Source organism: Lissotriton helveticus, chromosome 5_1 (assembly GCF_964261635.1).
Source record: "Lissotriton helveticus chromosome 5_1, aLisHel1.1, whole genome shotgun sequence".
Lineage (NCBI taxonomy): Eukaryota > Metazoa > Chordata > Amphibia > Caudata > Salamandridae > Lissotriton > Lissotriton helveticus.
Window position 1 is genome coordinate 2,081,578,406 of NC_136065.1, and position 23,789 is coordinate 2,081,602,194.

The following is a 23,789-nucleotide window of genomic DNA, read 5'->3' on the forward strand; positions in this document are numbered from 1 at the left end:
ACCAAGAAGACGGGGCTCAGAGAGTTACTAGAGAAAGGGCGGTGACCAGAGACCGATGAGAAAAAAGTCCAAGAGAGGATCGAAGAGATGAGAAAGGAGGACCAGGACTAACTGGAAAGAGGAGATGAGACAGGAAGACTGGGGAGTGGAGGGGCAGGAGAGGGTAGGGAAGGATTGTTAACAGAAGATGAGAACAGAGAATTTTGAAAAAAAACTAAAGCTGGAGAGGGTGACCAGAGAGGGACTGACGGGACAGGAGAACAGTCAGGAGAAGGGCATGTGGCTCCATTTTTTAATGGCGTCTGGACACCCCACAAGTAGGAGGAGCTGACCCCATTCGAATTCTAAGGCAGGTGTGGAGACAGAGCTCTTTAGAGGTGTCGTTTTTGCGGGTTCCCTTTAGGGCACACTTAGTTCTCCGTTATTTTAGCCTAACTGCACGCTGTAGACTGCATTGCTTTGCATACATTACACACGGCATGTTGTTTTTATTCCACAATATTATTTTAGAAATGCACTGCACATGTTTTTATGATTCAGTTCTTCTTTCTGGGACTTAGTCTGAACATTTTGTTCAAGTTCGAACTGTTTTCTGTGATCAGTTAGCAACATAGCTTGGCATTTAGACAGAGAGGAACATCTGCTGTTTTCCAGTGAGATACCTCTTATCATATACACTGAGAAATGCCTTTTTGAAAATGTGCAGAATTCTTGCAGAGAAAAAGGTCCTGAGACAGAGGCGCAACATGAGATGCAGACCACCTAACCACAAATGTCAGGTAAGGGGGCTGTTTATAATCCCAGAGATTTCGGATATATCACTGAGCCCACGCTGTGAGGATAAGCTTTCCACACCACTGGAGTCAAGCTATCCTGGCTGAAGACGGCTGATAGCCAGCAACTGGTCCTAGGATGCTTGATTCTGGTCCAGGGAAGACATGGCTTGGCAGATCGGGCTGGACTGTTCCCATGAGGCACAGGGTTAAGGTTGATTTGCATATGGCCATGTCTGAACTGGGGTGGTGAGCAAAAAAACGATGGATTTAGGCCCAGATAGCTGTACTGGGATGAATGTATGACATTGTTCTGCATTCGGTCCATCAACTGTTGTTTTTGCATGAGGATAGGCTAGGGCAGGTGGATGTATGACGTTACAACGCATACTTTTACATCGCATGCCTTTACAACACGGTTTTTACAACGCATACCATTACAACGCATAGTGCTTTGGGGCGCTAGATAGTGAATAGTTTAATTTACTATTCCAACTCCAGTCCCCGTGGATAGTAGGGAAGGTGTTGGACAGTAAATTAAACCTATTCCCTATCCTAGAGCGCCCCCCAGCGCAATGCATTGTAAAAGTTGTGTCGTAAAGGCACTGCGTGGTAAAAGTTGCGTTGTAAAGGATGTTTCCCAGGGCAGGTATATCATTCGCCATGGTAGAGATTTTCATTGTATACAGTTTACTGGTAATGCTGATTACTTTGCTAGCTTGCATATGTTTTGTAATTGAAGCACAGTTGCTTTATAATACAGCACAAAAGTTTCAATAAATACTGTAAGCTTTCCCCAGGTCTTTCTTTTGTTTATTATGGACATGCATGTGTGAGAAAAAGAAAGGTGACTATCCATTTCCACGGTCCCCCCTGGGGCTAAAGAGTTGTGTTCTTGGCTGTCAGTTTACCTATTACTATGGGACGGTTAGGAGGGCAGGTGAGGCAGAGAGGAATTCTCCTCTCCCTTACCTATTAATTTATATGGTGATTTAATGCATTGCCCATAATCAGAAATGTATGTTCTGCCAAAATTAAGGAATCCTAATAAGGATTGCAGTTTCTTTAATTTATTTGGAGGTTGCAATTGAACACCCTTCTCCACAAAGTAAGTGAATAGATGCTTACCCTCATGTGCAAGTTCATATCCTAAAAAATGACTTTTCGAAATGCAATGAGATTTCTTAACGTTGAATGTATTGCCCTATGAAGTGAACACAAAAATTATGAGATCCACTCTGGCCAAGTGTGGGTTTAACTCATCATCCGTCAGATAGATATCATCTACATAAAACAATATGTCATGGTCAATATCATGTAGAATTGACACTGTGCAGGCAGCAAACAGTCCTTGACTGTTCTTATAGCCCATTGCGAGTCGTGCAAAGTGACGCTGAAAGTCAAGTGCCGAAAAGGCTGTCCAATCTCTAGTTTCAGGTTCTACATTTTTTGCTAAAGAAACCAGTGGAAATATCCAAGGCTGTCTTGCATGGTCTCTGAACAATATTATTAATCAGTGTCATGCTTTGTGTATTTTGTATTTCAAAGGTGCGTTTATTACTGTTCAAATGTCTGTAGTCTAAGACTATCCACAGGATACCTGGAGTGTCCCTCACTCTAACATCACTGCTGTGTGCTTCCTCTTAGTCGGTATCACCTTAGACTTAGACATAGAAGAGGGGGACAATAAATTAGAGCCTCTGACCTGCTAAATTATCTTCCCTTGGCATCTTTGGTTATGTGGTCTGGAGTAGCTCTAATTGAACACCAGAAAGTGTGGTTCTAGCATTCCTAGACGATGTACGAGTACACATTTATCTCTATCTGCACCCTACAGTTAATGCATATAAAATATTATTTAGAAGTTTTCTATAGCGCTACCAAGACCTGAAGGTAGCAGAGCGCTTTACAGTAAAGGGAATGAAAAAGTGAACAACAAGACACGTAACAAGTAAAAGCGATCAACGAAAGACAATTTGGAAGGAGGAAAAGTTCGGACAGCAGGACTTCTTGGTAACAGGATACAGAGATACCACATAGTTCTGGGGATGCTTGCTGATCCTAGTTACCCACAACCTAGGGAACGGATAAGGAGCAAGGATTTGAGTTGGCTCTTGAATTCCGCATAGGACGGTATGGTTCTGATGTGCGGGGGGATGGAGTTCCATATTTTGGGGGCATTTCGTGTGAAGGAGCAGTCCACAGTTCTCTTCTTTCTGGTTTTTGGTAGGATGAGCAGCAGGGAGTCAGAGCTTCTCATATTTCTAACTTGGCCTGCTTTTTTGAGCTGGTTTGCCAAGTATTCTGGTTTTCCGGTATGGAGGGCCTTGTGGGTTAGGCAGGCCGTTCTGAAAGTACTACGCATTTCCACAGGGAGCCATTCGAGTTCTTTAAGTGCTGGGGGGATGTGGTCATATTTTTTGCAGCCTGTGATCATTCTCGCTGCCGCATGAAGTGTTGTTTTTAGTGGGGCCAGGTGCGATTTGGGGATGCCTGTTAGGATTGAGTTCCCATAGTCCAGTCTTGATAGAACTAGAGATTGCGTGGCTAGTTTGAGGTCCTTGTTGGGAATGTAAGGTTTAATTTTGTTCAGAAGTCTGAGGTTAAATAATGCACTTTTTGCCGAGTTCTTAATGTGGTTTGTCAAGGTTAGTTTGGGGTCTAGGGTGAAACCCAGAGATTTTACGGAGTCAGCTAGCGTGAGATTACCTTTAAGAGCATCGATCGACTTCAGCCACTCGGTGATTTGAGGGTTGTCTTCTTTGTTTGAGATGAGAAGAGTTTCGGTCTTGTCGGGATTGAGTTTCAGGTGATTCTTTGTCAGCCAATCTTGAACATCATTTAGGACATCATTTAGGACATCATTTAGTCTGTGGATGTCATTAAGGGAAGAGGTTTCCAGGTAAATCTGCGTGTCATCCGCGTAGAGGTGGAAGTGGATATTGGCATTCCTGAGTAGCTTGGCGAGCGGTTCCATATAGATGTTGAAGAGCTGAGGAGAAAGCACTGATCCTTGGGGGACACCCTTGTTGACTTGCTGGGTTTCAGAGGTGAAGTTCTTCATTTTTATTATTTGCGAGCGGTTATGTAGAAAGGAGGAAAACCACTTGAGAACTACCTCGCCGAGGCCAGCTCTTACTTGAAGAGTCTTGATGAGGAGCTTAATTAGAAAAAAAAGTAACTTACATTTATTTGTGGGAAATGTACATTTCTGGGAGCACAGCTCAGCTGGTTAATGCAATCACTTCAGTGCCTGTGGGTGTAACAGAACGGTCAGTCAGTCAGTCATTTGAATTCCAGTCAGTGCGCTGGGGAACTAGTGATGTGTATTTATAGTGCTAAGAGGTCAACGTACGTTACAAAAAACAATGGGAATAAGTAAGTCTTTGGTTTAAAAATGTATTACATTCAGTATAAGTTAGGCTGCACAGGGTAAAACTGGCTGCCACGAAATGTGCAAAAATATTTTGTTGAAATACAGTGTTTTAGTTATGTTTTTAGTGATACTCCAAGTGTACCTAGTGTAAACCATTTTTATATGTTTCCATTGTTTGAAAGACAAATCCCAAATGTCATCAATTAAAGCTTGTACTGGCTCCCCATTAGTATTTAGATTTTCGGAATAACCGATTGCACACATTTACATTTCTTTCCAGTAGCAGGCATCTTGGCGAGAAGACTTGTTGCTTGTTTACCTGCATTTCCCTTCTCTCACTTCTAGGCGAGGTCGGTACAGGTAAGAGCCGTGGAGCAGGGCGGGACTAAAATAAATAAATAAAACCACTTACATTGCACTTGCCGCATCAGGTAAGTGTTTTTATTTATTTATTTTATTTCCCCTATTCCCTCGTGTGTTGACTCCCCCCGCCCTCGCCACACCGCCACTACCTGTACCGACCTGCAGCAACTCAGCCCCTCAGGAATACTTGTGTTTGTTAAACAAAGAACATGGGAACTATTTTGATCAAATTAATACAGCTTGGGAGCGTCGTTGACCTGCCCACTTTGGTCTCTCCAGCTATGAGATAAAGAATATAGGGGCATATTATCAAGGAACGGCGTTAAAATTATCGCCGCTTTAGCAGCAGTAATCTTCCGCTAAAACGGTGATAATTGGCTTGATAATATTCCGTAGAGAATTCCAATAGAAGCCCATGTTAGCACCAGAACATGCGCTTCTATTGGAATTCACAAGGGCATATTATCAAGCCCATCATCGCCGCTTTAGCTGCAGTTTCCTGCCGCTAAAGCGGCGATAATTTTAACGTCGTTCCTTGATAATATGCCCCCTTAATGAGTAATGACTAAAAGAGTCCCTCAGGCACTGCGTACAAGGTGAAATGACAAAGCGAACAGTCAATAGCGTGAGGTGAGAGGGAAACGCACCTGTGGGCGGAGCCAAAGCCCACTCTCTGTATATGTGAAAGAATTGTTAACAATAGGTCACACAGACAGCTGTCCTGTCAAGCAAGACTACAAAAAAAGTGTGTGTGTATGACTGAATCTCTGAAGTGAACAGCTGCTGCTTTAAAATAAAAATGCACAGATAAAGATGGTTAAAAATTAATTCATATATTAAATGAAGTGTTTAGACAGCTGCTGACTTGAAAATAATGAAGAAAAGAGGTGTGATGGTGTAGTTTGGCTAGAAATTAGTATATAAAACGTGCCGGCAGCAGCTGGCTGAAAAGTAATAAAGACGCGAGCGGGCTTAAAAGAGAGTGTGTGCAGCAGGTGGCTTTGACTGTAAACAAAATATATAAAAGCATTATTTTGGAAGAGAGAGCAAAAAAGGGAGGGGCAGAATTTGCTTTGAAGGTTCAATTTGAAGTATCCGAACCCGTGACATTAGCACGCTTTTCGGGCCGCTACATACAAGGCGACACAGACTGTTGGGCGTTATCAGCAGATAAGTCCCTGCAGCCAGCTCTGTTCTCTCCGCGCCCATGAATGACGTCACAGAACTGGCCGCCATCATGGAGTGTGCACATCCTCAATGTAGGATTTACTTTCAGTTACTCTTACGTGTAGGTTAAAGAGATGTAAAATGTGTGTAACCGGGGTGAACACGCTGGGGTGGACGCGCCACTATGTTTAAAGCTGGCCCCTCGATTCAGCGCAGTGGTCACCGCGAAACAGTTGCCAGGTAGATCAATGTGTGGGTCAGATGCTGTGTGAGCAGGGGTAGCCATAAACAGAGACAAAGGACACTGAGCAACAGGAGACAGGCCACAACTCACCACCCTTCTCACAGATCTGGTCAGGTCTGATGGCTTAGTGGACCAACATGTCCACTGTAGGGGACTGTGTTTGACCTCCTGGTCACAGGTTTAAATCCCGGTGGGCCCACTCAGCCTTTCATCCTTCTACGGTCGATAAAATGAGTATCATTGAGTTGGATAACAAACATCTGTTATTCATCGCCAAGATATTCTTGGGTAAACGGCGCTTTACAAATACACGTAATGTCAGAACTCAATCAGGCAGGAAAATGGCATTCAAGTGTAAAACACCACAAACACGTGGTATACACCACCCGGCACCTGCCCACCAGGAACAATTTACCACCGGGTGCAAGAGTTTGCTAACTTTCCAGAATGCACACGTCTGCCAATGCTTGGCATCCAACCTTCACACGAGTGAAGGGCCTCGTCATATACACTACCGTGGTGATACATCACGTTCACACTACAACAGTTCACTAGATAACCGCCCAAAGTGGTGCGTAATTTGTGAACCCCCCAAAGCGGTATGAGTCTTCAAAACTGCAACAGTCAGTTGCCCACCACCTCAAGTGGGGACATGGCACAGACCCCACTCACAGTGTGTGTGTAGTTTTATTTAGCACGAACTAGACCCAAGGGTATCAGAGCGCTTTATATGAGCACCAGTTACATTACAGACGAAAACATTAATTTTTGTTAGGCACGGGGGATTAAGTGATTTGCCCAGAATGACAGGATGTTGAGCGTCCCTGCCGAGACTCAAACCCGGTTCCCCAGCTCCAAGGTCGACCGCCCTAGCCGTTAGGCCACATTATCTCCACAGTGGCTTACAACTAACGCTGGGCACAACAGACAAGCAGGAACATAAATAAAGGACTCTGACCAGCAGGAGACTGACAAGGCCACAATGCACAGCACTCTGTCCGCTGCGACACCCACACTACTCATCCTACAAGGCGCTCTATGCTCTTACTTAAGGTATGAATATATTGATTTTTAACATCTGTTTTGAATTATAAGCGACCCAGTGACACAAATATTGCCTCCTCTCCTCACCTCTCTTCCTGTGTGGTTCTGTTGAAGTGTTGTTTTCTAGTTTTGTTTGAGAGATATCTTACACTTTTTGACAAAGAACTCACCCTTCTTTCTGCTCCCCACTCTTACAAGGTATGTCCACCCTCTCCACCTTTGTGCCCAGCCCTGCTGCATGGCCGGCAGCTGGAATCCCCTAGACCCCCCCCCCAGAGCTGTGTGCTCTAGTGGACGCGCCAGCCCTGGTCCATCCCCTTCCGCCCCCAATCCACAGTGGGAGAAGCTTTATTTTAGGGAGGGACAGCATGAACTCCTTTGGGTGCCTGAGCGTCTGCGTACGCAACGCCATGGCCTCGAGCTCTGTGACGCCAAGAGGGTGAGCCCAAACGTTTTACCATAGTGAGTGTTCCAACCCATCAGCAATCAGGGCGGAGCTCGCGCTGGCCCCCGGGTTCATGCAAGGGCTTTGTGTCTACAAGATGGCGCTGAGCCGAGCCTGGGGAAGCCGCGTGCTGCCTACGTGGAGCAGGAAAGTGTACAGTTCTATAGTAACAAACCTATACTGTAACCAGCGGTTGTTGGGCGTTAAATCTCAGCCACCCACCCTAACCAATCTGTCGGTTAGGACCAGGTGCCCAAGGGCGCAAAGAGCTGCCGACAAAGCTTGAAACACCAATACCTCCAAAGTGCGTAAAGAAGGGTCTGTGCCCTACCCCCATCGCCCAACTGGAGTCTAGGAGGACACGTTGAGTCTACAATAGATCTCGTGAGTCGACCGTGGTTCGCACTATAAAAATGAGGGTGCTTGAACTTATATTGCAATAGACAGCCAGGGTCTGGAAGGTTTTTCCAATCCAGGTGCTTCAGGGATTTGAGACTGATACAGGACATAAATAGGAATAAACAAATGGAAGAAAACTCAGTGAAAGAGAAGGGGGCTTTGATCAGGATGAAGGTCTCATGCTGTGGAGCGATCGGCCCGCGGGTACGGTGGAGGGCTCATTTCTTGTGCGCCTCTACCTAGTTGAAAGGTTTTGCTGCAGATCACAAATTACTGACTCATCCCGCTGAGCTCCAATCTACGCCATCTTCTCTGGTCTCTGATGTGAAGGCCTTTCATCTCTTTGATGTTCTCCTACGGATATTCTGCTACGTGTCCTGGAAACCTCAGGCACGTTTCACCGACATCCCACCTCCCGGCTGCTCCGCCTGTGCATCGAATGGTAAAACCGCGATCTACTGCGCGTAAAGGCATGGTGGGGTATCACCCCAGGTACAGCCATATGTATAACTCCATGTACATTTGAGGCCCCCTACATCTGATGGGTGTTTTACATAGGATGACCCGATGTTTAAAGAGAAGTGACTTCCGGACCAAGGTCTGAGCCTATTTCAACGACGATGAACCCTTGAGATATTCTTAGCTCCAGCTACTCTCCAATCCCTTCCAGCCTCTATATGGCACAACCAACATGAGGGGACGGGAAACAACCTTTACAAAGCAGTCATTACATCACACTACCTTTACATAGCAGTCATTATATCGCAACATCCTTTACCTAGCATGTCATTACAACGCAGCCATTACAATGCATGTCAGTACAAGGCAGGCATTACATCGCAAGTCATTACAACGCATACCATTACAACGCATAGTACCTTTACACTATCCAACACTTACCCTATTGTTGCACTCACTGGAGTTAGAATAGTACTTATTACCCCTATACTATCCAACACTTACCTTAAATGCAATATAATGGTATGCGTTGTTAAGGTATAATGGGATGTAATGGAATGCGTTGTAAAGGTAGTTTCTGAAAATGCGATGTAATGGCATGCAATGTAAAATAATGTGTTGTAAAGGATGTTGCAAAGTAAAAACTGCGCTGTAAAGGATTGCGTTGTAAATGTATGCATTGCAACGTCATACCTTCTGAGGGGACATCTCACCCTATGAAATCTCCCACAGAGAGATCTCCCACTTACAGCAAAGACCTGTTCAATTATCACCAGGGCGGAGAACATAGGACACCATGCAATATCTGCTGATGGCTTGATTACCATGGTCTAGCAGAGATCTGTCTGCTTTAGAGATATTCTCCACAGTTCCTTTATATCCCTTGAGATCCAGGAGGGTTTCTGAATGCATCAAAAAAAGGACAACTGTTTATGTTCCTTTTGCACCCTGAGTTTGACAAGAAACACAGGGCACCATATTGTCAGCCTGCAAGACTTGTGTTGGTTCGTAAACTATCAGAATCAACAAAGTGTGTAAACCGCGCCAAACAGACAAGTAATTGAAAATGCTGCTTTAAGGAGCAATTTATTGACTGCTGAGATCTGCATCTTGCTTGGGGCAGGAATGGAACAGTAGACTTGCTATGGTTTGTTTACCCACGTAAATTTCAGCTGCAGGCTTTCAAATAACAAAGTCTTAAATATTAGTTTTAATTCAGTTATTGGTCACGAAGAAGGTGGGGTAAAGGTCAAGGAGCCACAGAAATGCTGAGTTGACACAATACATTTGTACACAGTTGTTTTCAATGTTATTTTTAGACTAAATGTTTTGGATGATGTATCTGATCCAATGGATGATAAACTATATTAACAATTGTCACTAGTATTTTATGTATATTTTGTTAAATGTTTATGAGATTCTAAATATTGCTGTTGGAGCATAATTGATTATTTTTTTAACATCAAAGTTATATCTGTTGTTCTTAGGTTGATAATTAAACATCCACATAGTGAAAGTATGGATTTTAACAAGTCCAGGGTAAAAACTTTTAGTATTGTATAGGTTACTGAATAGCAACTAATTGTACCTGAACACCTCAAATACTGAGGCGTATTAGGGCCTCCCATTCACGTATGTGCTCCCCCAGACACCGCGGAGCAGGTGATCTTCAACGACAGGTTCCCTTGAAGGTCAGCCTATCTTCCAAGCCTCGTGAGTGTGGCCTCCAAGACATCCTTGCACAATCCAAGGCTTGTGTGGGTCAGTCTCCCACGCCAACACTTTCACGAGTGATTACGTGGATTTGCACTGCACCTGCACCCCACTTTGAACATTGCAATGGATTGTACACTAGGCTTATAGCCAAAGCCGGGACCCACCAGTCACGTACTTGACCCACCGCAGATCCCATCTCTAATGGCTCAGAGGAGTAACACATCCACCGTGGGGATCTGGCTTTGAGCTCAGGGTCCCAGGTTTTAAACTCAGCAGGTCCACTCAGTCTTTTATCGATCGACGGGCGACAAAATAAGAACCATTGAGCTAGGTCTCAGCCCCGGGATACCCCTGAATGAACCTGTACTTAACAACTACACAATATGTTATGTTGCAGGCCATGAAATTTGCAAACTGGTTGACAACAAGACTTTCTGCAGGACTCATGAAGCGATGTGTGGCCTCGCATCTGGACACCCCACTAGGTTGCTCCTGTCTTCATAGCCAAGCAGAAGCGTGTGGCCATCTTCTCAGAAATGACCAGTTGAGTGAAGAACAACCGTATGGGGCATTCATTGCTTCAGAACTCCGCTCTACGTTCCCTTCACCTTGAACTCACCTGAAACTCTAAAGAGGACCTAAGGCTCGCCTGCTCCACTCGGACTACAGATCCTAGAGCACAGAACAGCTATGGAGATTCTGTCCCCCCTAAACCACTCTCCAATAGGGCAAAGAAGCAGCAGTTTGGGGCAGGAGCTTGGTAAAAAACAAATGAAAACAAACAGTAAACAATACCCCGCTACACACCTGTGAAGAGAACGTCGCTACCGTCCAATGTGGCGCTCTCCTCCGCCACCTCCACCACGCGCAGCTTCAGCTCTTCCAGAACATTCTTCACGCAGTCAATCTGGAATGAGAAAAGGACTTGGTTAGAAAGAGAGACCCTTGAGCACTTGAAGCATCAATGACAATCTTTACTGAGAGGAACAGCGCCCCCAAGAGGCTACTAGAGCTACTTCTACCTGCTGCCTTTTCCCGGCACACACACCCTCACCATTCTGAGACATCCCACCCAGGAAGAGACCGCCCCTTTCCACTCACCCTCTTAGGTAACGCTTCGAACAAGAAAAAAAGCAAGGCCCAGTTCAAAAATCTAGGCGCACCAAAGTCAGTCCTGGTGCTGGAACCGCGAACTGTGCCGACCGTCGCGAAAAGCAACATTTGCTCACAATTCAAATGTGTCATTGGCATGAGATTTCTAGCTTTCAGCAAACTCACATTCCCCACTTCCACAAAAAGGAACTGTTGTGCTTAGGACATGCTACATCCATCTGTGGCATCAATCTTAAGGGCCCAAACACTTAAAAGGAGTCTCTAGTGTGTCTCACTTTAATGGTTTGAATCACTTCAATGGGGTCTCACTCCCTCCCCTCAGCAGGTTCACGTGCTGCAATGGAGATATACTTATTCTTGACATCACAGGAGTCATTTTGAGAACCTTTGAGGACATTGGTTTTCATCCTTCACAACAATGCCACGATCTAGCATGGGAGTGGATAGTCTATCGATGGAGTATAAAGGTTAGACTTTATGGATAGTGAACCCCATCATCTTATCCTTGTCTCTCTATAAGAATTATGTAACACACATTTTGCATCCTCTATACCGGTGGTGCTTAGCCTTTTGACTTGTGTACCCCCACTTAATCATTACTTGAATCTGGGCCCCCCAAAGAAACATTATTGGAAGCCCAGAACCCCCACTGAGTCATTCCTTGAAGCCAGAGCCCCCGCTTAGGCATTTTCGATGATTTGAACCTCAAAACCATACACAAAAATACAGAAACGAGTATTCATCAAACAAATAGACAAATGATTAACTATTTTTATCCACAAAAATAAAATTCAAATTTTTTGTTTTAATTGGAAAGCGGGGCTTTTCAACTGAGGTCACTCACTGTCCATGCTTTATTCTGTTTGAAGCAGTTGCTCTGGTCCCACGAATTAATCTGAGGACACTGAACATCATTTTTAGCCTCGAATTTAAAACTCCTTCACATTACGGAATATTATAAAATGTACAATTTTATTCTTTCATTTTTTATATGTAATAAATGGGATTCTGTAATCCCTGTATGAACTGCAGTATCTAATTTCTTTATAATCTGCGACCTGTGATGCACCAAGTGGCAGTTTACAAAGAAAACATGTCAGAACTCGACTATTGTAAGGCTATTACAGTTGAGATCTCATGTCACAATGCCTGCTGCCAGAGCCAGCAACCGAGGTGAAAGGCAAGTCACGTCATGGATTGTAACTGAAGCAGCTGTTTAAAGCAACAAACAGAACATTGCTTTTCTTCTTCTACTCTACTTTAATAGCTTGAAATGACAAGCAGAAAGAATAGGTTTATTTTATGCACTCCTTAGATAGAGAAAAGCTTGAATCTTTCTGCATGTTTCCACATGTTCCGAGCTACTGCAGATTTCTTTAGTTTTAAACTGGCTTGTATTGAACTTTTTCTAATATCTGTGTGCAACAAATATCGAACAGGTTTTGTATGCATTTTATTTTTCACTAGAGGTTTTATTTGAGCTCTTCATATTTGCAAACATGCTCAGTCTTTCTTATGGAATTGCTATGCACCAAAGTTTTAAGTGGTTTATGCGAAAGGTGATGGTATTATATGGGATAAAGTACCCCTGGCATACATAATTTAGGATATTGAAAGCCACCTCGGAGTTCCATAACCTTATAAAGAAACTCCTCTGTGACTTGCTATATCCTTAAAATGTAACCCAGATGGGACTTTATCCCCAATATATTTTGTTAATTTTTAATGTTATATAATTTTCTGAGCAAGTGTGGACCTCCTGAGTAAGTATCATAGATCCACAGGGGTTCCCAAACCACAGGTGAACAAACTCTGCTCTAAACAATCATACACCATCTTTACCTCCTCCATTGTGGTGGCAATGAAAACAAGCAAGGATAACCGGATAAGCGTAGATTACAGCAGACATAAAAGGACGGTTCCACACCGATACTTTGGTGCCTTGAGCGGGATATGAAATAAATGGCTAGTAATTTATTTATTGGATCTCGTAAGTGGATCCTGGCAAAATCAAATGGCAGCAGAAGACAGACAGAAGACTGCAGTGCATGCACTCTTGCATTTTTATTAATTAAGACTTACATCCCAAGGAACACGAGAAGTTCCCTATAGATTGTAGAGGGTAATGGAAAAGAGACAAGGACATAAGAATCCGCAAGGGGCTGCAATATCTCTCAGTGACTTGAATGTTTTTATGGGTGCTGCTTTAGGTGCCTGGAACCAGCCAAGTAGTCAGCCACCTGCTGACAAAATGTACCTTGACCACTGCCAATACCATGTCAAACACGTTTTAGGCGTATTGATGTGTATCATAAGCTTCTGGGAAAACATGGGCCTTTAGGTTTCTGCACAACACACCAATATCATATCTACTCCCCCCACGACTAGCGTACTCAGCCGTTCACATATGATCCTACCACTAAAGGGCCACTGGGGCATTCCAGTCCCTGCGGTTCCTCGCTGGAGTGAGGTGCATCCCCGCTCTTGCATGTCACACAGAATTCAAACACAAGATGGCAAAGTTCAGCGGCCAAGGGCGATGACACACAGTTAACTTGTCCTCTCTGGCCAACTACAAATATTGGTGGTAAAACACTCCAGGGACAGATCACACTCAAGATAGCCCTGTAACGGTCACTTAAGAAGCTCGCAGAAAGGAGGGTAAATATTAGCTTAGGAAGGTGCTCATGGTGCAGGTCCAGAAAGAGGCGACTGGTGGTACCATCCACACGTAAAATCTCAAGCTTTCACTTCTTACTAATAGTTGAAGACTGCAAAGTCTGTCCAAGAGGCCATGGAAGGGATGAGCAGGGGAGGCGGGGCAGCAATCCCTCAGCCCCCACTAGTGCACACCCTAAGAAGAAGGGTAACACCCTCCGCTGAGAGCATGAGCAGTCTTGATAAATGGAGACATGTTCAATCCACTGCATCGCCATTAGGATATCAAACCATTCAGTTGACCCTGCCCACAGCCCTCATGCTCAACTGGGTCAACTTTAGTGACTTCTCAATTGCAACTCATCCATTTCTTGAGGCAAAGTCCAAAATCCACTGTGAGAAACCAAACCCAATAATAGTCACATCCTGCATCTGGTCACAAGGTCACTGGTCTAAGCCAGCGTACTCCAATGTATGTTTTGGATCCAGGCCAAGTTTGCAGGATGTCCACATGCAATAAATGTACATACAATCCATAAAAACTGAACTCTTTCGCAAGGTGGGTATCTTGAAGATCCAGCATGGACCCAGCCCTTCAGTCATCCTGTACATATACTTGGAGAAAACTCTATGCAATCTTGCAGAAAAAGAAATTGGACCTCAAATGTTGGAAGAAAAATCATCAGATGAACAGCTGATCCTTGTAACTTGGTCAAACTCACATCCAGCCACCTACACCAGACGCAAACCATAAAGTACATGAACTTGCAGGAATTTCCAACTGCCTATTTTTTAAACCTTCACGGAAGGTCAGCCTACACCACAACAACTCTTGGCAAAGTATAGCTCGCGGCTGTGACCGTCTCTCATGTGATGACTATATCTTACGCCGTCCCTTCCGGGCCATGCTGTAAATGCCACCCCTAAATAAAGACGGCAGAGAGAAAATAAATTGTTCAAAATAGTAAATTCTAATCTGGAAGACCAAAAATAGGTCTTAAACCTAGCATCTGCTCAGGGTGCTGAAATATTGAGGATCATCTGACACAAGAATAATTCAGTCGGAGCAGGACTATGTCAGCTCGGGCTGACAGTCCGCACGAACATGGGCTTAGTCGAAACAGGTGGCTTAAGACCATCATAGCACTCCGACGACACTGTCCTTGTAAAAACATTTGCCAAGTTTTAATCCCTGTCTGATGCCAGAGCATCTCTGGCTCCCTCATGCCCGGCGTCTAGTCTTGCTGCCCATGAGAACTCTCCGCTGATCGATCGCTGATCTCGGTTTAATGGACAAATTATTGGAAAATCTGTTGCTGCCAAAAAACAATATAATGTACAAAGCCTTGCTCTCTGTTGGTGCCGCTCCACCTGGCTCCGACCCAGCGCAGCCGCTGACCTTCTCAGCATTTCTCATTCCGAGGATGGAGAGGAGACACACACGGTTGGTTCTGCTGGTTCTCGCAGAAGCGGATGTTGGCCCTGGTCCATGGAGCTCCCATCGCTGTCCTTCAATAGCATCCTGCGAGGGATCAGCGATTTTCTTGCTTCCTATTGAGATGAACATCTTACACCACGATGGGTTGGGGGCTTCTGTGAGGGATAGAAGATCAATGCGGAGTGGGTAACGGGGTGTCTTTTCCATGTCTATGTACTGGGGTAGTCTGGTATCACGCTGGAGGCCTGATCCGGTGGCTAAATTGAAATGGGGGTCTTGTGTCATGATGTCATCTAATGGTCAAGTTGAGATTCTCACTTGTGGTCAACAGATGTCAAATGGCTGGGGTGGGATACTACTGTGTGGTCAAATTGAGATGTACTCTGGTGTCTAAGTTGGAATTTTTATTTATTTATTCAAAGTTTTATATAGCGCGAACAAGATCTTTGCAGATATCAGAGCGCTTCACAGAAACAGGGGGGAGGAGGGCAACAGGAGGGTGACTAAACATATTATTGGTTACAGTATAGTAATCAATAGCATAAACGGGTAGCAGTCATGTGCACAAAGCTACCAATAAACACTCCGATAGACAATAGTATAAGACGCTGCAGAGTCTTTGATCTAGCTACAATAGAGATCATGAGATACCAGTAAACACTCAAATAGACAATAATATAAGACGGTGCAGAGTCTTTGATCCAGCTAAAATAGAGATCAGGAGAGCTTAGGCTATAAGGATGTCTTATATCACTTACTTAGAGTTACAGAGAACAAGGGGTGGGGACATCAAGGGGGTGATTCAACAAACTACTGTGCACAGTGTAGTAATAGGTAGTAAGTGAGTAGCATAATAGGATCACAATCATGTATGAATACGAAATCATTAGACACTCACGTTACCAATGATACAAAAGCGATGCAAGGTCTCTAATCAACAACCATAGAGTTCAGGTGAACTTGGCCATAAGGATGGCTTTCACCTCTTTCTTGAAGAATGCCGTGGAGGAGATAAGTCTTGTTTCAGGAGGGAGTGCATTCCATATCCTGGGTGCCATTCCTGAGAAGGAGCGTTTGTCAGTTTTTTCCTTCCGGAATCTGCGAGGTTTCAGGAGTAGACTTTTTGTACTTCTATTGGATCTCGAACCTCCTGATATAGTCAACTTTTGAGTGAGGTAGTTGGGTGCCTTGTGGTGAATGGCCGAGTGTGTCATAACAGTTATTTTCAGCTGTATTCTGGCTTCAAAGGGTAGCCATTTCAGGGATTTCAAGTCAGGGGATATATGAGAGTGTTTTCTTGAGCCAGTAATGAGTCTCGCGGCAGCATTCAAGGAGGCTCTTAGGGGTGCGGTTGTTGATAGAGGGAGTCCGCTGAGGGCCACATTTCCATAGTCTATGCGGGGGATGACTAGGGCTTGTACAGCAGTTTGGAAGTCTTTGATTGGGAGGAAGGGTTTAAGAATGTGGCCTGGTGGCCAAGTCGATAAATTGTGATCTTCTCTGCAACTTAAATTATGATTTCCTGGCCAATGTTAGCCAGTTTGTGGAACGCTGTGGGTCTTCCAAGCCCAATAAACATGTTTTACTGCCACAGAGAGCTTACATAATTCTGTTTCAAGTACCGGACATGGGATCAAAAACTTGGCCAAGACAGGATTCGGGCTACAATTTCACCTGGCTCCTACCACTGATGCAACAGTCATACCAATAACCTGAACATCAAATATACCGGAAGACATTCGTACACCGTCCTCATCCTTGGCAAGGTTTACTACCACAATGTTAGGTGTGTTCTTACGCACTTGCAGGGCATGAACATGCTCATTCTTGAGCCTGGGCGTGTAGGGCTCACACTTTGTGTTAGAAATCTCAAGTCGGTCATAGGTGTCCCTTGTATCCGCTGCATGTCCAGGCATGAACGGTAGCGCCTCTGTAAACTATGCTACACCCACTGTCGGAGTCACCGTCTCTGTTGGCCTACTCCACACCATATACATACACTTCCTGATCGCGTCTCTTTGTATGATTGACACTGATGTGGCTATGAAAGATACGCATTCAATGGGCAACAATGGGCTAGTTCTGAAAGGTCTTACACCATGCCAATTACAGAGGGCATCTTGGAAGAAAAGGCGCCTGGTCAGGTCCCCAGACAAAATGCACAGACACTTGAATAAATGATGAATCCAAAGTCTTTAACCAGTTTATCACTTTTTATTGTTCTTTTATTGACATTGTCTCTGTTTATTAATCTCAAAGTTTTTATGTTTCTTCATTTCATCTTTTGCATAGATTTCAAAAATTGCCTTTCCAGGCTTTGTACAGCAGCGCAAGAGAGTTCAAAACTCCTCATGTCACGGGGTCTTTAAAATGCACGCATTGCATTTCGGGATAATTCCCTTCCTCAGGGGTGACTAAAATACAAGATTTTATAAAATAACCCATCAGCAGAACCAATATAATGTAAAACTTGACTGCAGAAACTACAAACTCTCTAAACATTGTGCCTAATACGATGTGATTATTTTGTGCCAAATTCAAACTATTTCTTGCTGCTCCGACCAACCAAAAACACAAAACCTGCAGTGACCTCAGTTGAAAAAAGTAATCCTCGTTTGAGACACCTCAAGAGTGCTTTTGAAACCAGCCATCATATTGCTAAATGTGATGTGATGTGTATACTTGTAAAGCACACTGTTGCCAGTCGGCGTCCTGGCGCTGTATACCGATGGGGAACCTGTCCTCGCTTTCCCTGTGGGATGGTCCCTGCTGGGAATCCCCAAGGTGGAGCCAGGCATCCCCGGCGTTGATGGGGCCATTGTGGAGATTAGGCAAGCTTATGCCCAGAGTTGCCTAGTGGGACCCCTGGTTAGAGTAGGCACCGAGGCGAGAATCATCGAGTCCGCTGACGCCGCGTCGGGAATCGAACCCTGGTCCCGGGCAGACTTCTGCTTCCGGGTCTGCCGCCTCTAACCAGTGAGCCACACCACTCCATAAATAAAATCAATGTCAACTTCCTAAAAATACGTGACCGAAACGTGTACCCCAAGAAAGTGCATGTTTGCAAATGAAACCCCTTCACCAAAAAACAAGCTATTAAACAGATGTCTCGCCGTGTGCCTACCAGATCTTAAGCTTTAATTCATACATGACTCCAAATGGCGCCAGTGCACTAATATCCAGTTCTTATGGACGGAGACTAACTGTTTAAATCTCCGTCTCTCATGCTGTCCTTCCATCCGCCTCTGGAGAGGCGGCCTCGTTCCTAGTTTAGTACAAATAAACTCTGGTGGGACACGGTCTATTTTAATCTCCTCTTTGTATGATTACCTCCTGGTGCCCCAACGCTTACTAATCAGAGAGACAAACAACAGACTATATACATGCACGGCATGAAGTGAACAGTGAAAACCACCCCATTCACAATACAACTCCCAACATGCCCCAACAAATCACCCACACAGTGTCCATGGACCTTATACCCATTAATCACCTTTAATGACATGAGGGAAGGTGGAATAATGCACCGATATCTGCTATGGGTTATCAGGACCCTACAATTATCACCCAAAGTGCTCTGAAGCCCCTTCATGTGGTGACCCTTAGACTCACTGGGCCCGATTCACAGAACTAACTTACGACAAAATCCTAAACGTACTACTCATTGTATTCACAGAATGCACTTACAACTGTCCTAAGTTTACGTCCGCACTCGGGCTGGAATTTCCGCACCCGGAGAGTAAGCTCCTCACCCGGGTATTCCGGCCCGATGGTGGAAATTCCGCTCTGGGTGTGGAGCTTTCACCCCGGGCGTGGAGCTTACACTCTGGGTGCAGAAATTCGGGCCCGAGTGCGGACATAAACATAGGATAGTCGTAAGTGCATTCTGTGAATACCATGAGTATTAAGGTTAGGATTTTGTCGTAAGTTACTTCTGTGAATCGGGCCCCCGGTGTTTAATTAACATAAATTAAGGACTAGAGGAGGGTGCTCGTTGGTTCAGGGCACGGTGGACGACAGCTGTTGTCTCCACTGTGGCTCTCCGGGAGTCTGGTGAACTTGCGGAGGTTTCTAGCCTCGATGACATGTCTACCAAGAGCAACCAGGAGACTAGGGCCAGCGCCCTCCATCGGAGGAGCCTTACTCTCAATCAAACCCAGGCATACTGACCTTCTGCTAGAACTCAGTGCCGGGATACCCTCCCGGGTGAGTTGTGCGCTATATAAATACACAACTGGAAGGGCGGAACACTTTAGTCTTCTCAAAATCACCTTGTGGTCTTCCAGCTAAAAACGTCTGACCTTCATGGTTACACATGTTCACATGCTCCCAGAAGACCAACACATTAGGTAGGCACATGAATCTGTGTTGCGAATAGCTACGCGTGGAAGAGCTGCCCTGGCCTGTCATTGGCCAATGCTTCCATGTTGGGTCAGTTGTCTTCATTGGGGCATTATGGGTTAAAAGCCAGGTTTTCTGCATGTGTCCGCTGGAGTAAGAGTTTACTGTGCAGCCATGACAGAACCTCTGCATAACACAGCTCAAGAATGAATTTCTGATCTCAGATAGCTGTATAATGAATGCCACCCAGTGCCAGAGGGTCAGCTGCAGCCTTTTAAACTTCTAAGTACAGCTTTGGAGCAAGACTTTGGAAGTCCTTTAACCCCTTGCACGCTGATGACGAGCCCAGCTCGTCACGTAACATGCGGTTTCGCAAAAGTCAGCGTAAGAGCGGAATTCCGCCCGCACGTGGGTGTGGGCCTGGCAGCTCACTAGAGTGTGGGTTGTGGCCTCCAGTCCCTTGGCGGAAGCCTGCCTGCCCTGTTGTGAGACCCCCCACCTCCACGGAGAGGCTCTGACTGCCTCCAGAATGCCAGGCAGCATGGTGCTTGATTGTTAGCAGAAGATTTTGCAATGTGGGCGCCATGTCGTTCTGCCAGGCTCATCAAGCTTTTTTGTTTTTCAAAAACACACTCCCACTGCACCAGCTTGTTTTGTTAAAAAATAAATATTGACAAGAGAGTTTTATCCCTGCAGTGTTTGCTTTTCTTGCCAGGACCACCATGCCTTGCAAGATGATCCCCTGCAGGGCAATCTAGTGATGACTGCAAGATCCTAATTATGGCCGGAGGACGTCATTATGACCTAGTAGCCGTGTGGCAAACAGGCCAACACGTCCAGGGCTTCCACTGCACAGTCAGCTGAGGGTTCGCCGGGTGTTAACTCTGCAGTCCTCTGCCTCCACCCCCCGACCCCTACCCCAAGATCTAAACAGGGCAGGAGACATGCCAAACTCAAAATGAGCCTTTCTAACTTTACTGCTCCTGAAGAAAGGTTTCTTCTCTTCCACTTAATGGATCATGCTCTGTCAAGAATAGCAGTGTAGACGCCCTGATGGCCATCATCATGGACAGTGATACCCTCTGCACCCCCGGATACCCACAGGTGGCGACCCAGCCTGCTGAGATGCAAGACGCTGATGGCTGTGGTGCTCAGAACCCTTCAACCCTACAACAAGGGCATGGGCTGGTTTCTTATAGGCAGACTCAGGACGGGCAGACCTCTGTCTGTACACTTGGACCTTTAACGCCCACATGGCCATCATCATGGACAGTGGTACCCTCTGTACCCCTGGATACCGCCAGGTGGCGCCTCAGCCTGCTGAGATGCAGGACGCTGATGGCTGTGGTGCTCTGCCCTTTCTACCATACAACACTGGCATGGTCTGGTTTCTTGTAGGCGGACTCAGGATGGGAAGACCTCTGTCTGTACACTTGGACCTTCGACGCCCAGATGGCCTTCATCATGGGTGCCCTCTGCAGCCCCGGATACCTCAGGTGGTGCCCCAGACTGTTGAGGTGCAGGACGCTAATGGCTCTGGTGCTCAGAGCCCTTTAGCCCTACAACACGGGCATGGGCTGGCTTCTTATAGGCAGGCTCACGCCTGGCAGACCTCTGCCTGCACACTTGGCCCTTCAACGCCCAGATGGCCTTCATCATGGACAGTGGTACCCTATTCACCCTCTTCACCCCTCGAATACCTCCAGGTGGTGCCCCACCTTGCTGAGATGCAGGGCTCTTCCGACAGTGCTCGAGTCCATAGCCCTTCGACCCTGGTATGGTCCGGTTTCTTGTAGGCAGACTCAGGCCGGGCAGACCCCTGCTGGCACAACTTGGACTTTCGACACCCAGATGCCCACCATCATGGACAGTACTACCCTCTGCACCCCTGGATGGTGGCGCCACTGCCTGCTGAGACACAGGGCGCTATCAATGGCACTGGTGCCCAGAGCCTCTCAACCCTACAACACTGGTGTGGTCTGGTGTCTTGTAGGTATCCTCAGGCTGGGCAGACCTCATCTGCATACTTGGGCCCATGATTATTACCTCTCTGAAGAGGGGACAAACTGGTGACCTCGCCACAGATTCACGAGTGTTCCATCTCGTAAAGATTTGTTCATTAACTAGTTTAATGAGAGTCTTTAAACCCAGCACCGCAGCCACAAATTCATCCCGCGACACTAACTGGTCCGGACAATTATACCAGGCTTTAAACCAGAGTATTCTATCAAAGAATCATGTTTTCCTTAAAGCACCTGCCATCTGTGGGCGCGGGCTGGGACCCTTCGTCCGACTTCACAGTCCTGGTTTGTCGGTGGTCAGCAGACACCCCGTAGCCCGATGTCACTCAAGGATGGCACCCATGTGTGGACCTCACTGGTGACAGACAATTTTTGCTGCTGCCACCATCAGTGGATGGATCAAACCTTCACCGGGTGACCTCAGAGGTTCCATTGCGGGTCAAGGGTGAAGTCGATTTTGGGGGCTCATACACATAAGCAGGGATATCCTCAGAGTGCACTTGGGGTAACCTTCCATCCACTCAGAACTGGTGCAGCACTTGAATTCTAGGGGAACCAATTGGGTTTACATGTGCACTTTGGTTGATTTATAGATGAATATCTCATAATGCTCCCTAGGTTCAGAGCCCATGAACATGATTGACATCCCATAATATCTAGTGGCGTGCGAAATTCACGTTCGTGGAATTACCACAAAATGACTCGTAGTTACGCAACATGCTAATCCATCATTTAGTGCTAGATCTTGGCACGAAATGCGTCCTTGTGTCAGTTTTGGATGCAAGATTGTGTTTGTTTGCGCAGACAAGAAATAAAAAGTACAAAAATCAAAAGCATCATCTACGATTTGGAAGAATAGGATGTCTATATGTTTTGCAGAAATATGCAATATTGAGTTGAGAAATGTTCCAAAACTGCCGTATGTTATGTTGGTACAAAGTGCTGCTGTGATGAAAACAATAAAATGATAAAAAAAAAAAAAAAATCAAAAGCATCTTGAACACCAGCAGCTCGTGTTCCACTGCTCCCGTGCGTTTGGGGTGAATTTTACCAGGAATAGCACATTCACTGTTAAATTTTTAAGAGCGAATTGATAATAATAATGCAGAGTGGCACGGCCATACAGACCACGGAGCCTCCAGCCCCACTGTCCCATGTGGCTCTCACAGCAGGTGCGTGCCAGGCGTGGCTTGGGACGGCTCCTGGGGGAGCTGAAGGTACCGCTAGGCGGGAGGTCGGTGTGCCATCATGGCCTCTGTGACCGTGACGTTCTAGTACCAAGAGCCCACGTCTGAGAAGCCAACTGGGAGCGAGGAACGAGCCGGAGCAATAGACATGGAAAAGGGTTCAAGCAAAGGTGTGTAGTGTTTTTTAGAAGTGAGGGGAATGCGGCGGTCCGGTCACGTGGGTGTAGCTACCTACACCGACTTCACCGGACCGCCGCATTCCGCCCTGGCATTATGCCTAGAATTTCAAGAATGTTTGAGAATTCATCCTGACCGACGACGCTGATAGACTGCATTTAATCATTACCCGCCCTGAGGAAGCCCCAGGCTGGATGGCCATTTAAGGGGCGAAACACGTGTTGGCTTTTTCTCTCTCACCTACTCTTTGTGAATGGAGAACAAATAAATCGGCCAAGCAACAAATTAAAAACCATTGCGGAATTGGAATTATTTCCATAACACCTGAGACATAACAAATCTTGCCCAGACAAACCTGCACAAAAGGTGTGGAGTGTGCAAGCCAAGAAACTGGGCAAGAGCAGTGGGTGGAGTTGGTGGCTGGCCTCATCTGGAGGGGAGCGGGCTCACAAAAGGGTTATGGGTCGCGCCTCCTCACCCTCTGCCAGGGCTTTAAGTGAGATGAAAAAACGGGGGGGGGGGGGGGGTCTCTCAAAGGGGCGTGGCCAATGTAATTAAGGGCGTGGCTTACAACCACCTAAGCTAAAAATCTGCTCTTAGCATAGTGAGCCGACCAACTTGTATTTTGCTGTTTCTGTCATTGCATCCAGATATATGATACAACGGGTAATATCATACCTAAACCAAGTCAGGACTATTGCCTTTGTCAATGGTTGTTAGTTGCATAAGATAAATAAGCAGCAACTATGGCTCGTTGTATAGAATATTGAAAAAGCTTCCACTTGAAGCCCTCGTGACACCACAGCAATGTTGCTGCTCCTGAGTTTTAAAAAAGAGAAGGGAAATCCGAACCGGCTGTCCGGAAAAA

General features: G+C 45.8%; 1 protein-coding gene across 1 annotated transcript in view; it reads right to left on the bottom strand.

Annotated features, from left to right (window-relative positions):
• DDAH2 (DDAH family member 2, ADMA-independent) overlaps positions 1-23,789 on the bottom strand; it is a 107,809-nt gene that overhangs the window by 41,053 nt on the left and 42,967 nt on the right. The window contains exon 3 of the mRNA XM_078646043.1: positions 10,794-10,893. Within this exon, the coding sequence (XP_078502169.1) occupies positions 10,794-10,893 (100 nt within the window). The remainder of the gene's footprint in view (positions 1-10,793; positions 10,894-23,789) is intronic.